Source organism: Physcomitrium patens, chromosome 11, assembly GCF_059467195.1.
Source record: "Physcomitrium patens ecotype Gransden chromosome 11, ASM5946719v1, whole genome shotgun sequence".
Classification (NCBI taxonomy): Eukaryota; Viridiplantae; Streptophyta; class Bryopsida; order Funariales; family Funariaceae; genus Physcomitrium; species Physcomitrium patens.
Window position 1 is genome coordinate 2,143,253 of NC_143420.1, and position 15,258 is coordinate 2,158,510.

Sequence of the window (15,258 nt, forward strand, 5' to 3'; positions counted from 1 at the left end):
ATTTAATAAAAGAAGGTGAGATAATTCTATAGAATAAAAAAAAAATCAAAAGAGATAGATTAATCAAAAATAGAAAAAAAATAAAATACTTCTTAGTAAAAAAAATCTAAAAATTAATATTATATTATTCTTATCTAAAAAAAAGAATGTAAGTTAGAATTCATAGACCTACATATTTTCTATATTGCATAAGTTGGCTACTTTCTTCCTTTAATACTCCCTCATAAAAATAATTTTCTTTGTAGATCAAATTTAAACCCAAGCTACTTCTTACATAATTACTTTTGTGGCTAATTTTTCAACAACCCAAGGATATTAATCTTTGCTAACTTATTTCTAAATCCTAAAACATAAATTTTTTGTTTTTATATAGGATTTATTAGAATTTAATAAGTAGAAGAGATAATATTCAAAATAAACTAAGAATCATATAAAAAATTGTTTTTATTCTCTTGATGAGTCAAGATCCTTATTTTTTGATAAAAATTAAATTTGACTAAGTTGTTTAGTTAGATCCTTACATGTTCAAGTTCACAAAGAGTACAGTGTTTTTTCTTCTATGAGATGAATATTTTTATACTTTATACTTCTTATGTCTACTTCTAGATGTTTATATTAGAAATAATTTACCATTTAATGTTTCTAACTGTAACGAGTTATTATCAAACACTTTTCAAATATAATAAGCTCCTAACAAAAGAGCATCAAACTTGCCAAGAAAATCCATTCTCTTAGTATTTTAAAAAAATACTATTGTCTTCAGTTATAAGACTTTCTTCTTTTATTTTTTATCAAAAGTAATTTTCTTTCTTTATTGAATTATTTCTATATATTGAATCCTTTTTAGAATTTTTTTTTTTTTTTTTTAGGATATTAACTAATATTTGGTTCTCTTTTTGTATAACCATTAGTTTGTAAATAATAAGAAGTGTTCATGTGATTATTTATAATAAATCTATTAATTATCTTTTCTAATACACTATTCAAGAAGTATATACCTCAATCACTAATTAAAATTTTGAGAAAATCAAATCCAATAATGATTTGTTCTTATATAAAATTAGGCACATAAATAATATCATTGATTATCACAACTCTTGCTTCAGCTTATTTTATTAAATATTATATGTCTACCACAATTTGTTTCATTGGTCTTGAAGAATTGGGATGAATTTCTTCTATATAATCAATTCTCTATTTTTGTTAAAAAAACTATAAGCAAAGATATGTAAAAAAAAAGTGCCATATTCAAATTATTTTTTGCATAACATTAATAAGCATTATATCTTTTAGTATAATTATGGGTATCTTGAAACATAATAGGTCAATAATACCTAACTTTTATTACCTTTTGAGCCATCAATCTACTAAAGAAGTATCCTCACATGCACTATTATGGCATGCCATTGATATGGCTGATACTTCACCAACTACCTATCATGGACATACTCATGTAAGCTAGTAATTACATATATAAATAAGTAGAAATAAATAAAAGTAGATAAAAATAAGTTAATTCTATAGTATTTGGTATAAAAGCTTCCTAGAAGCTTCATAGATGCTGCTTTGACTTCATAAGTGTCTTTAATTGACTTTTTGGATTAGAAATATAGTCAACAAGTTGGCCATGTGCCACACATGTTGTTAGCTTAAAAACCAAGCTAACTATGTGGCCCATACGTAGAAAAACTTGCCTTGTAAGTCAAAGCATGTGTCCTACAAAGTCAATACATATTGGAGGTCCTATAAAATGTCGCCACGTAGCCCCTAATTAGATAGTATATATAGAGACAAGAGTAAAGCCTTCTTCATTCTTGTCAACTCCTTTCTTATTTTCAATCTAGTTTCAGGAATCATCATGTTTTCTAATCTTTGGCAATAGCTATTCTAGTTCAATATATTATCAGCTTTGAGTGATTTCTAAGTATTTTTGAAAAAACACAAGTGTGTATTGAGATTATCTTTCTTTGGAGTTCATGTCCTTGATACCACCATACATTGTTTAAATAAACCATCTACTCTTTGATGATGTAATTATTTTCTTATAATATCAAAATGAGTACTATTAATTCTAATCTTATGTTGTTCATATTTAGATAACTCATCCAAAAATTGATTAGAATTTAAAAAATTTATAATATAGTTTTACCAAGTAGGATGGGTGGAAATATTGAAAAGAGATTCATCTATTAAGCTCTCATCAATAGGAGTAGGGCTTAATTTTTCTTCTAATCTTGAAAGTTGATTGGCTTAGTTATATAATTTTTTAGGTTTGTATTCTACCTTATAATCAAATTTTCTTAATAATAATATCTATTGAATTATAAGACTACTCAAATCTACTTTTTTGACTAAATATTTGATATCCATATAATCAAAAAAAAATACCATAGAATTAAATAAAAGATAATTTCAAAATTTCTTCACAAAAAAGACCATGGCCAAATATTCTCTTTATATAATACTATAATTTTGCTCTGCCTCATTTAACTTCTTGCTAGCAAATGCAATAGGATAAACTTTATGCCCACCTTCTATTAGTTGGCATAATATATTATCTACTACTATATATAAAGCATCATAATATATATAGAAGCAAAGATCTCAATTAGTCAATTTTAAAATGAAGTAGGAGCTTAATGTCATTTTTATCCAATCAAAGGCGGCTTAATATTCTTTTGTTTATACAAACTTAATCAACTTTCTTTTGAGGTTAGTGATAGATAAAAATTTTGTGGCATAATTGGGAATTAATTCTCAATACCATCTAAGATGTCATAAGATCCTTTCTACCTCCTTAATATTTGTAAGAGATTATATTTTAATTATGACTTCTATTTTTTTTGAATTAGGTTTTCTTCCTTCTTTAAAAACCGTATAATTCAAAAAGATTCTTTTTTTTAATTTTAAAATATATTTTGTAGAGATTTAAAATAATTTTTATTTTTTTACACCTTTCTAAGGTTTCTTCTTATGTTCTAGATAGTCCTTGGTATTGAATTGGGTGCTAAAATTATCTATAAATATTGTCATAGATTTATATAACAAATCCAAAAAGGCAATGATCATGGCTTATGAAAAGGCAGAAGAGGCATTACAAAGTTCATATGATTTATCAAAAAAAAATGAAAGTACTCCAAAGAGTGATAAAAGCCATTTTATGGAAATCTGTTAACTGCCATGTCAGTTGAGTAGGATAAGTGGGTTGAAGAAGATGACCTCCGGGCCAGACTGTGATAGTCGTGAGCCAAGGTAAAGCTTGGAGCTACCCTTTTGTTTTCTTTGCTTTTGTGTTTTTCTTTAGTATTGGATTTAAGAAAAGGATTGTTGAAATTGTGATTGAGATATTGAAAATTATGAATTCGAATTAATTAATTTGGAGAAAGAAAGTGTGATTGTGATAATAGAGATTATTGCATTGTGTTAGTAGCACTGGAAGATTGAGTAAAAGTAAAGGAATTGAGAATTGAAGTACTGTGAAAAGAGATTAAGCATCCTGTAGATGTCAGGAATGTCAGTGATATTGAGTAGCTGCAGGGCAGTGAACGATTGTAGAGATTGTGAAGGGATTGAATTGAGATGAGGAAGAGAACTTTGGAAGTTTTAGATAATTAATACATAATCAATTGTGACATAACATATCCAATTCATACAACGAGTCTTTCCCCGAGATCAAACCCACCTATACTGATTAAATATCTTGGTGTTTTGAGTCCGAGTCAAACGACGATTACAGGCTTGTCTTCTCCGCAGTTGATCATGGCTTTTGAATCCTTCAACCATGGACTATCAAGCAATAAAAGAAAAGAATCCTTTCACATATGCATTTGAATGACATGATATGCCAAAGCATATTTTTTTCCTTTAATCTAAGTTTAAAAATTTTCAATTTGGCCTACTAGAAAAGATAGACTTTGATTTGACATCTTGATAACAAAGGAAGTTAGATTAGTAATTTTCAGTCCTAGTTTCTCCATGGATTAAAAGGCATGATATTTAAACCACTACCACCATCTATAATGGTATAGAAAATTATTTTTTTCACAATAGAAACCTCAATTTTTATTGCTTTTGCCTCACTTTATTTAATATAGTTATTTATTTTTTTCATTATCTTAATCTTAGGCTTTTTTTTGTTTTTCATGAGAATGTGGTATTTTAGTGCCTTTCTAATCAATGGAAAAATTTCCAATAATTGAGAAAAAATAATATTAGGCTGTAATTTACTAAGATCATCCCATAAATTATATTCTTATATGTTGGATTTTCCTACCTCGTATTATTGGAGAACTTCAAATGTTGGAATTTTGGAACCTTCAAAAACAAGGTTGTCCAGATTAACACTTAACTTGTGTTCAACCCTAAGATTTTGAAAAAAGAGTTCTTCTACCAAAGAATCAAATTTCATAGATTTAGCCATGTTATTTTGAGTTTTCTTAATTATATCCCTTGTAACTTGTTCTAAATCCAAGGTGGATTCTCCAAGGCATTACTTTCATCTTTTTAATGGACAAGTAAAGATGCGATCCTAGATTTAGTCATTACTACTAAGATTCATACCAAAAATAAGTTCTTTTTCTTTGATTGATTTTTTTTTAAAGGTTATTAAATTTAATTTGAAGAGAAAGACTTGATTGATACTAAATTGGGCAAAATTTTGAATAGGTTCCAACTCCTCTATAGGCTGAGATACAAATCTCACATCCTAAGACCCTTGACTATATCTTAGTTGATTAGAAAGATTTTGATTTTGATTAAGATTTAGTGGAATATATCAAGAACTAATTTGAAGTCTACTAAGTACATTTTGATTCTGTCTATTTTATTCATAGTCATAATATAAATTTGGAGGCCTTAGGTTATTATCTATTGGAGGTTGTCTTGCTTCCCTTCAATTATCAAATGACTATTGAAGATGATTTCTAGGTAGAAATTATTAAGAAACCACTCTATTTGATTTTCTATAAAATTCTATAGAATGGTTACTACCACAATTCTCCCACTTCTCTTGGTTTTCAATCCAGCATTGACCAAGTGGGTGTCTTTTTCCTCAAAATACATGAAATTCTACTTGTTGTCTTGCTTGATTCATTAAACCTTGGTTCCTAGAATTAAACCCTTGTTGTTCCAAATTATGGCCTTGAAAGATTTGATTTTTGTGCAAGGGGGGGAGGGGGCATATGGTTGAGAACATTGGTTTTGGTGATTGGATCAAACATCAATCTTGAGTATCTAAGTTTTGCAAGGTATGTAGATGGTTCCATAGGCGTGGATTCTTTGAGGTCATTCAATGTATCTTGCTGTGCCCAACAAAATGTTTATCACATATTCTTAGAAATGAAAGCGGGTGTCAAATCTAATGCAGCCATTTAGACATTTGAGAGAAAACTAAAAGGATTTGAGCACCAACATAGATATTCTACTGGTTCCTTCAGTAAAATCCATGTAGTGATTTTATTTTTTTATTATTTTTATTTTTATTACAAGAACATTGAGTTTGTGCTTTTATGAAACTATTCACGTTCACTGCTGATGTGATAACATTGCAAGACACTGCGAGATTTTATTACATCAGCAACAGTTTCCTGAAGCCGAGCTTTGCTTAATTCTCTTTCGTCATAACTTGTGATAAGTCCATGTGCAACTCACAGCATTCAAACAACTCAAACTAAAATAGAATAAAATAATTGATTTAACACCATTTAAACATCCATCAAAATCAACAGCAATGTTTCAAACAACTAAAATCACATTATAGAATCAGGTAACATTGCTTTCTATAATTTTTGTCTATTATCCCTGTCAGTTATGTCTTCAACATTCATTCTCAATCTGGCTCGTGTAGGAAAATGTGGAAACCACCGTTGTTAATATAATAATATGCCTATATTCATATATATATATATATACATACATGCAAATTGATGTTAATACGATATAATACACTGAAAAATGTGTGCGAAATGATACTATTATTGCACATCTATATATATATATATATATATATCTGTTATGTGTGTGTGACTGCGCAGATTGATGTTATATGTACACACATATACACACAGATTTCTATTTACACACACACATACATATATATATATATATATATACATATATATGTAACTATTTGATGGGTGTGCGGCATTGTGTGCCAGTTGCAGAGTCGGTGATCGGGTCGATCGTGGATCGATGAATACCGACACAAACATCAACATTGCTAACCGACACCTTATCACCGACACCTCAAAACCTTCAATAGGCTCAAGGCATCAGTTATAGTCAAGATTGAACAATCTCAGATCAGCACACATCCAAGCGATCATCGTCGGACCATGCTCATGACTGATCGATCGATGTATAGCGTCGGTGAGGAATTGTGTCATGAACGATGGAACTGTCGGTGACATCGATGTCAAAGTAGGGTGAGGATGTTGAAGCAAGACGGAGAATGGACGGTGTTACATAGCTCGCCTAAGTATAAAGAATCGTAACTTACAACAATTGGCCATTGTACAGTGTGGTAATAAGCACATGCGAGATTAAATCTAGGTGGAGGTATACTAATATCTCTCGATCGATCGATGGGTACTTGCCACCTTCTAACCCGAATCAAATGAAAGGAGCCATTCCACCGACGACGTGGGGCGCTACCAACCGTCTTGCCTCGCATTAAGCGGTGAGACTCTCGAACGATTGAATCAAAGAGGCTTTGAGGGGGGGTTGCGGGTTGGTGATTAGCAGATAAGTGAGTCTTAGTGGTGAATAATTCTCTGCAGTAAGCTTTTCCTCTTGGATGACGAGGGACTGATGCCCTCGGTCGAAGTGGTTCCATCTGGGTTCTGGTGCAGATGTGGCTCTCCCCCAGCCTCTCCGGAAATGCTTGCACGGACCGCTTTCTTTTCATCATCTGATGTTGAAGAGGATGATGAACTTTTCGAGCGGAGAAGAAACCTGCCACTGTGGGGCTTGGATTTGTGCTTGCGGTGCCTGCGGCTGAGAAGGTTAAAGTCTCCCGGGTTTACGAATTCTCCCACGGGCGCCTCAACATAGCTGCATCAGAACATAGAATCAGTCTAAGGTTAGATCCGAGGGGTTTCATAACCTGGGTGTGTGTGTGTGTTTGTGTGTGTGGGATGGATTGAATCGACAATTGCATTGCCGACAGCCGCAAACCACCTTCAGAGGCTTTCACACAGGAAAAAGCTGAGTTTGGTAGGTATGAGAATTGAAAGAGACTTACTTTCCAGTGGGTACTTCAACCATGCGCGTAACTGGAACCTCTCTCACTACCGGCACAATCACTCTCTCCTCCACAGCTTCAGTGATCACTCGGGGCACCATCTCGATTCTCGGTACTTCAATGTACTCCACAACTTGCACTATATCGGTCACCTCGCGCTCCTCTGTAACCACCCTGCAATTGCCAAACGATTGATCCAATCACTCCACAGTCGGCGGCTAGATAAATATCTACGCCACATCGATACAATGGTATTGTAGGTTACTGCAACATATATATATATATATATATATATATATATACACACATACGTAAGCTACTGTAAGTGGTGATATAGGAGAACCTGAAGCATTAAGAATGTAAGAACGTCGGGAATTGATACCCTGACAATGCCGTTGTTTAGATCGATGGTTCCCGAGTTGTCTTGTAATCTCTAGGAAGTCTGAACGGCTTATGATTCCTCGAGATTGCACAGTATTTCAAGGACCATCGACCCAAACATCATACGCAACCACCGAGGCGTTTACACATGTGTTTACTTAAGTATGAAATACTCTTCATTTTGATACCATTAGTAGCTAGAAAGTTTGTAGTTGAAATTGAATTGTTCCTTTTAGTGTTTTTCTTATGACCCTTCATGTACTCTCTGAGCAATCTAGCACAGCATCGGTACATCGCAACTCGCTTTTACTAGTAGTCCCAGTTGGTAGATTGGTAGGCTAAACAAAACAATCCGAAGATTGCTTTAATGGCAACACTTAGGTGGATTCAGATTGCACAACACGTTGTATCATCGAGTGGGGATATTATAAATAAAAATTGATTGCAGACCATGACGGCAAAAAATAAGTTTTGGGTATGGATTTGTTTTCTCGCCTGTGGACAATCTCAATTCTAGTCTTGGGCACCTGTCGCACAACAGGGACGCGATCGATGTGCTCAACCTCGTCCATGACAACTCGCGTCTTCGGAACTCTGATGGTGCGATCCTCATGGTGGATCTCCTTCACGAAGTCCGTTTTCTCGATGGTTCGCATCTCAGGGTATCTCTGAATAATCGTCACCCTCGTCTCGAACTCCTTGGGCTGCGTTTGGATGTGAAAGCCAAACCATTGATTTTCGAGTAGGAATTGTTCGCAACAAAGCACGAGGGCATCGAATTCTAAAATCCAAGTCCGAAAACTAGTTGTTGCTTGAATCATTGGTAACTCTCTCATTTCACGATCGGGTTCTTACCAGATCTCGGATGTTGGGATTAGGACAATACACCTCGCCTTCATTTGTCACTTGACTCCGGGAGCGCAGGTGCGCTAATTCCTCCTCGGTGCGCCCGACGAATTCGCCATTGTTGTGGTGCCGAGGGTGGGTAGCGCCGGGCAAGAGAGACTGGGGTGCTACTCCAGGTCGTTCCACGCCACTGCGATCGACCACTTCGGGCGCTACCGCTGGACCAGTGACAGCGTGCTTCACAGCTTCAGCAGCATGATCGTCAGGGCCGTGCCCTACCACGCGTGGTCGTTCAGCCCGGTTCACTGCTGCTGTCTCCGAAGTACCTGGTTCCTGGAGCGTGGCCATTTCTGCTTCGAGGCTCAAACCACCAGACGCCTTTAAAAGACGGAGGATTTCCACTCTGGAGTCTACAAGAACAAGACGAGCAAGCATGTCAATACACACTAGAACCACCGTAAGAATGTTTGTTACACAAGGTTTTGTATTTCTTCCAGCAGGGAATGAACTCAAACCCCCCCAGCAAACAACCATTCAGCAAATCAAATTACATGTACGAATTGTTAAAATGGCTCTGCAGCTGTTGTAGGTGGCGATTAAGATGGTGAAATGCGATGAAACCCGGGCACGATTGATGTTCCCACCTCAGGATGCCGTGCTTCACTTCGACTACACTTTCGGAAAAAAATAACAATAATTGAAGAGTCATATATTTGTGCTCCCAGTAGGTCTGAGAGAATCTAGCCTACAGATTGAGGAATCTGTCGAAAGGGATCTTAAACTTCGAAATCTCTCACTGAATCCCTCTGAGGAGGATTTACGCGATTATCATACACAGCGAATAATTAGCTAATTCTAACCCTTGTGGGCTTAGGATCCAATGCCTTCACGGCAGGTTTGGAAATAGTTCCATAGGCAGCTCTCGCACACAAACGATGGTCCGGAATTTTTCAAAATGGGAAAACATGGTAACATGTGATGGCGGATCCGTCTCTGTGTAATCTGCTGTTGGTTGATTAGGCCCACCACAGCAAGAAGCGGCCATATTCATCGACAACGTCAGTTTATCTCTCTCTCTCTCTCGCTCTCTCTCTCGCTCTCTCTCTCGCAAAGGCAAATTACAACCAGGGTTAGAAGGAGCTGTCCAAATTCCAGTTGCAAAGACGTGCTATTTAGATGCTAGTGTCACGGAGGAGTAAGATTGCGAGCACCGTAACACAAATCCAAGGGAGGGTGTCCATCATGCAGGCAGAGTGTGCTCATGGTGTGCAGTATGAATAGGAGCAGGCACTATGACAATCCTCTATGTCTTTGTGGCATTTAAAGTACGAACATGGAGTCTGTGCGTTCCACCATCAACTCTAGGAGCTCTAGAGCTGCTCTATGCTGGAAACTCTCTTGGACAAGCAGCAAGAAACAGCAACCGAAAGAAAGGATCAAAATTATGACGCACTTTTTCCAAACAAGTTCTGAGCTGATAAAAATTTGCTGGTACTTGATTACCGCAACACGAATAGCATGACAAGGAAACTCAACTGGAGAAAGTGAGGAACTGAATACTAATCCTCTGAACAATAATAAAAAGAAAACCAATCACTCACTCGATCTGCGCGGGTGAAGGTCAGTCGATAAAACTCCGTACATAGAACTGAACACACCAAACTATGATATCTTGTGTATCTCCGAGGATCTCTTGCGAGGCTGAAATGAGCAATCCGCCCGGAAATTCGGAAACGAGTGGAGACTATGTCTGTCTCCTAGTGGAGAACGTTTCGCTGACGAAGTCTTACTAAACACGGTCAAAGGCCACGGGGTCGTCTTTAAATTACTGGACCGGTAGGATTTGGGTCGGCTTCGGTTGCTGCCTCTCCCACACATCCCCACACGGAGCTCCTGCGGATGAGAGCAGTAAATCTCGAATTAAAAAAACCATGATCAAACGACAAGGACCAAATCAGAGCTTGCTCTTGGATACCCTGCCACCCAGTAAAAAAAATTCGAACACTAGCCCAGATAGAACAGTGGGGAGACCAAACATCACTTTAGCTTACCCTAAACTGGGGTAAAGCTGTTTTGTGCTTTTAACCTGTTTGACGTGATTTGTTTGCAAACTAAAAGAGTTGACATCTTTGACACAGAGCATTCACTCGCAAGAAGTATATCGAATGTTGAGGAGAGGTGAACTCCAAATGACACCACTAGACGAAGTATTTATCTACTTTGGGTTGTATCTACAGACCGTGGGCTATGTCTACAGTTGTGCATAGATGATGCTTGATCCTCCGCATTGTGGACAACGAAACAAGCCTTTCATGCTCGTACACTTCGTGACGCAGCCAGTAGGTGAAGCTGGTTCAGTGGGACTCTGCCGTGACACAATTCTCGAAAGTGGATTACAGCTCACGATGTACGCAAACTGGACTCTTGTAGACCTCACACAAGGCAAATGTCCCTGAATGATCTAAAACAGTGCACATTCGATCCATTTTGCTGAAAGCTCATTCCATCCCGTAGCCACGTGCTCTTGTGACTGAATCAGAGCCGTCGAACCGACCATCAGGATGATTCAATTCCTCTATGGGCTTAACTTGTACCTTCATTTTTGTATTTTTTTTGTCTTCATATTTTAAACGGAACTGCATCGACGCTAATACTTGTTTGAAGTTGTAGCGTTTCTTTAAGGGATGGATCCTCGAAGGTAATTATATTGGTGCAGAACCGATATTGATCTCTCGGGTACGTATTGAGTATCTCGAGTTGATAACATTGATAAAAATATTCTCGAGGTCCACCATGTCTTGCAGTTTCAATGAAGAAGCAGTTCATCTTCTTCTCAAATAAACTTACCACTCCGAAGGAAATCTAGCTGGGAGCTTCTGCATTTTTAATACAAACTTCCAAATATTCCGTCTGATTTATGATCCTCAAAAAAAGCAAGTGTAAAATTCAAAAGTTCTCTCGGTAACGATCCGCGCTTCAGCTCATCCGCACCGGTCGAAAAGCAGTGATGAAGCCTTCAAAGCTGCTGGAAACATGAGTAAAGATTCTGGATGATGCACTTCAATGGCCCACATCCACATGCTCCAGTCCAAGAGACACGCATCCAGACCGAGCACTGAAGCACACAAGTTGTATTCTAATCTTGGTTACTCATACAAGTCCAGTATACATATTTTGCGATTTGTTCTCATCCCTCTCATTACACGTGATACAAGATATTTGCAACACCAATAAACACATATGTATACATATATATACTGGTTCATTTGAGAGATTTCCAGAAATAAAGGGGGGGGGGTTTTAGAAACATCCGAAAGAACACGCTGGCATGATCGAGTCCGCACACTTTTTCCCATTGAAAGCGTGGGCAAGTCATGGTCGAAGCCTTGATCCAGTCTGCCTGGTCCCAACACAGTGTCGCTCTTGCAAGCTGTATTCCAATACCCTTCCTTCCTTACAGACGAAAAGATATCCTATGATCATGTCTTATATTCCTTCAAGAGTCCTCCAATTCCAATTGAATACATATATATATATATATATATATATTTGTATGTATGTATATTCCTTGTCACGTCGTCGACAAACGACTGGACTTCGCATGAACTTTTTGACATCTATCACCTAGTCATAGACTTATGTGTGAAGCTTGTTTTCTGATGATCTTACTGAACTATTCAAGGTCTTTTGATTCTTCCCTTTTATTTATTTATTTATATGTATACATATGTATATATATGTTCAACATGGAGATAACGGTTGTCTCAAAAGGATCATGTGAATTTATGTGTCGGTGTTCTGTGTAGTGCTCCGTTTAATCAAACAAAAAAATTGAAGCAAATTAATAAAACGTGTTTTAAACAAAATATTCATTAAAAGCGTTTAAAACGCAGTGGCTGCTTTTATTGATTTTTATTTACCGACCAATTCGCCAAACAAAACGATATGAGAAATCTAAGCCTTTACCGTGGGCATCAGCTTCTGGGACAATATTCTAGGACACACTATCTTCGAACGATTTCAAATTTAAGCAGTTGCCAACAACGACGCAGTTCAAAACGCAACAATCCCTTCTCCAAACTATTTTTTAAACACTCAGGAACTGAAAATGAGCGACCCACATCCAACTTCACTGCAACATTTCATTCTTTGTTGGTTGTTCTTCTTGGAGAGTCTAATTAATTCTATCCGAGATCATTTATCTCGAAGTTCCTTGTGAAGGAACTGAAAGTTTTATTAGAATCAAGTCTATGTATTTAATTTTTTTAAATTGACTTTATTTATGATTATAATTAATTAAAAATAATTGAAAGCTTAATAAAATGTGATAACTTTGCAACAAAACATAAAAAAATAAAAAATAAACTTGGCATTTAATTGTAATATTTTATTATTATAAATTTCAAATATCTAATTTGATTTTTAAATAACAAAAAAAGTATAAAATCTAAATTTTCTTAATACCAAAATATAAAATAATTATTAAATTAAATTTTATACTATATAAAAACTTGCATTGTCCTCAATATAAAATGTGTGTATGTCTATTTCTCTCTCTCTCTCTCTCTCTCTCTATATATATATATATATATATATATATATAAACACATTATTGTTCATGCCAAAAAATTATAAATTTCTTTTAATGTATTTTGGTACAATTTTTTTTGTAGCATGTTTGATAATAAATTCTTGATATATATGGTAATTAGTGTATTATTTTATTTTTATTAAATTATTCAACATGCAATTTTTACAATCAATGAATTTTTTATTACATTAAACTATAATTTTTTTTCAAACAAATATATTTTAATAGTAATTTTAAAATTACTAATAAATCACTTAAATAAGTGTTTTTAGAATTAAAACATATAAAACTTTCAATAACATTACTGATAACCAATTGATTAAACAAGACAATTTTGTTTTCAAGAATGTATATTTTAAAAATATATTTAATGTAAAAATATTTAAACATATAGTTAAAGTAAAATTTAAATTTTTTACATAATACAATATATAAAATCCAAATTAATTATTATCATTGATATACTTTAAAAAATATAATAATAATTTAATATTAATTTTAAGAATTAAAAAAGCTTGACAAAAGATGACAATAAAAAATCATAGATCAAACATCTAATTTATATGCTTTTAAGGCATTCTTAATATAATTTAATTAAAAAATATATAAATCTACTAACATAAATTATAATAATTTAATCACAAATTTAGATATAACCTAAAAATTCAATTTTTATTAGATATTTTATTAAAAAATATAAAGAAATAAAAATTATATCATTAAAAATTTGTGGAATATTTCTAAAATATTTTTTAAAAAATATTTAGTTTATTTTTATTTAATATATATTTTTTACCTTATTTTATGTTGTTATTATATAGTATGTATATATATATATATATATATATATATATATTATCATGAATTTAACTATAAAATACTTATTTAATTGAGATATTTTTCATCATTTGTTATAATTCTATTATACATTACTTTTTAATGTATTATTTAATGAATTTATACTAAAATATTTGAAATGCTTTTAAGTTACATAAAAGACTCCCTAATTTTTTTAAGTATAAAAATTGATAAAATTAATAATTCAAGTCTTTTATCCAACAAATTGTTTCTTTAAAATAATTATAAACTTAAAAAAAAAGCTTTGAATTAAAAAAATCATTAAGAAGATAAAAAACAACATAAAAATCTTTCACAATTGAAATAAAAATTATAAAATACGTTGTGTAGTAAAGAGTTATAAATCACAATACAACATTTATACATACTTTTATAAATCAATCAACACCGACTCCGACTACTCCCAGGGTTTAAAAATTTGGCTTGCTTCCTTTCTTGTCGGTATCAGTCGGATGGTGCAGTCGGTGTCCGTTAACAACAGGATTCGAGCACTATTGCATCATCGACATAAGTCTGATATTGCACGATCTTCGATGTTGTGTTTTTCTCCTCCTCGCACCAGGACTAGAGTTCGAGGAAGGGCAGTCGAAGAAGAAGAAGAAGAAGATTGAACTTGTTTGTAACTTGTATATTATGGAGCGAATGAGGCATCGATACCAGCTGGTGTCAGAAACTGAAAGGGAAGGAAGGAGGGGTGAGTGAGTGAGAGAGACTATTTATCATCAGACTGATCGATGATTTAACTCCTCTGTGAGCAGTTGGGATCCTTCATCACCAACTTGCAATAATATTAATAGTAATTATAATAATAACAATATTTCAGTCAGTCTCTATTCGTCTTCTTCCAGCTTTTGTTTGTACCCAGTCTGATCCTGTGTTATTTCAGTTCACAGCCCCAGCTTTACCTTTTCCTTTCCTTTTTTGCACACTATTCATATTTAAACAAGCATTCTATCTAACATTTCCACTAGGGTATTGAAGTGCGACTTTTATGCATTTTAACTTCTCAATCACATAATTTAGTTTATATCTATATTAACTATATATGTATGTAGTGGACTTTGGAATAATAAGATGTTGCAAGGTTATTATCTTATTTTTTTCTCTTCTTGAAAAAATGTGCTTTACTAAGCCCATCCAAAAAGTATATAGATTGAGTAATTAAAGAATAGACTAAGCTTGTATTTTATATTGTGGATCCTAACTACTTGACTTGTCCATATTGGTAGAGACTTTTGAGTTACACTGATGATGATGATTTTAATCATCTATCTTACATAGCTCTTATTTTCTTGCCTAAAAAATTATGCAATTGTATGGCCTTTAATCAAACATAAAAATA

At 34.1% G+C, this 15,258-nt stretch overlaps 1 protein-coding gene across 5 annotated transcripts; it reads right to left on the reverse strand.

The window, feature by feature from the left end:
* Positions 1–6,472: 6,472 nt before the first annotated feature.
* LOC112289052 (uncharacterized) lies at positions 6,473–10,631 on the reverse strand. 5 transcript variants are annotated; one of them, XM_024533986.3, is made up of 6 exons: positions 10,519–10,631; positions 10,069–10,360; positions 8,477–8,877; positions 8,117–8,325; positions 7,241–7,414; positions 6,473–7,050 (listed from the first exon to the last, which is right to left on the reverse strand). In XM_024533986.3, exons 2-6 carry the CDS (start codon positions 10,109–10,111, stop codon positions 6,753–6,755), a joined length of 1,125 nt encoding a protein of 374 aa, XP_024389754.1. In that variant the 5' UTR covers positions 10,112–10,360; positions 10,519–10,631; the 3' UTR covers positions 6,473–6,752. The 5 variants fall into 5 exon arrangements, with proteins under 5 accessions (XP_024389754.1, XP_090110182.1, XP_024389755.1 ...); XM_090254056.1 differs by lacking the exon at positions 10,519–10,631 and having other exon boundaries at positions 10,004–10,131; XM_024533987.3 differs by lacking the exon at positions 10,519–10,631 and having other exon boundaries at positions 9,921–10,131.
* Between the last annotated feature and the right edge of the window lie 4,627 nt (positions 10,632–15,258).

Coding starts and splice junctions, on each gene's coding strand:
- LOC112289052 (XM_024533986.3), bottom strand. CDS start 10,111: ATGTACGGAGTTTTATCGACTGACCTTCACCCGCGCAGATCGA. Junction 8,326..8,476: donor ATCCCAACATCCGAGATCTG/GTAAGAACCCGA, acceptor ATCCAAACGCAG/CCCAAGGAGTTCGAGACGAG. Junction 7,415..8,116: donor AGAATTGAGATTGTCCACAG/GCGAGAAAACAA, acceptor TGGCAATTGCAG/GGTGGTTACAGAGGAGCGCG.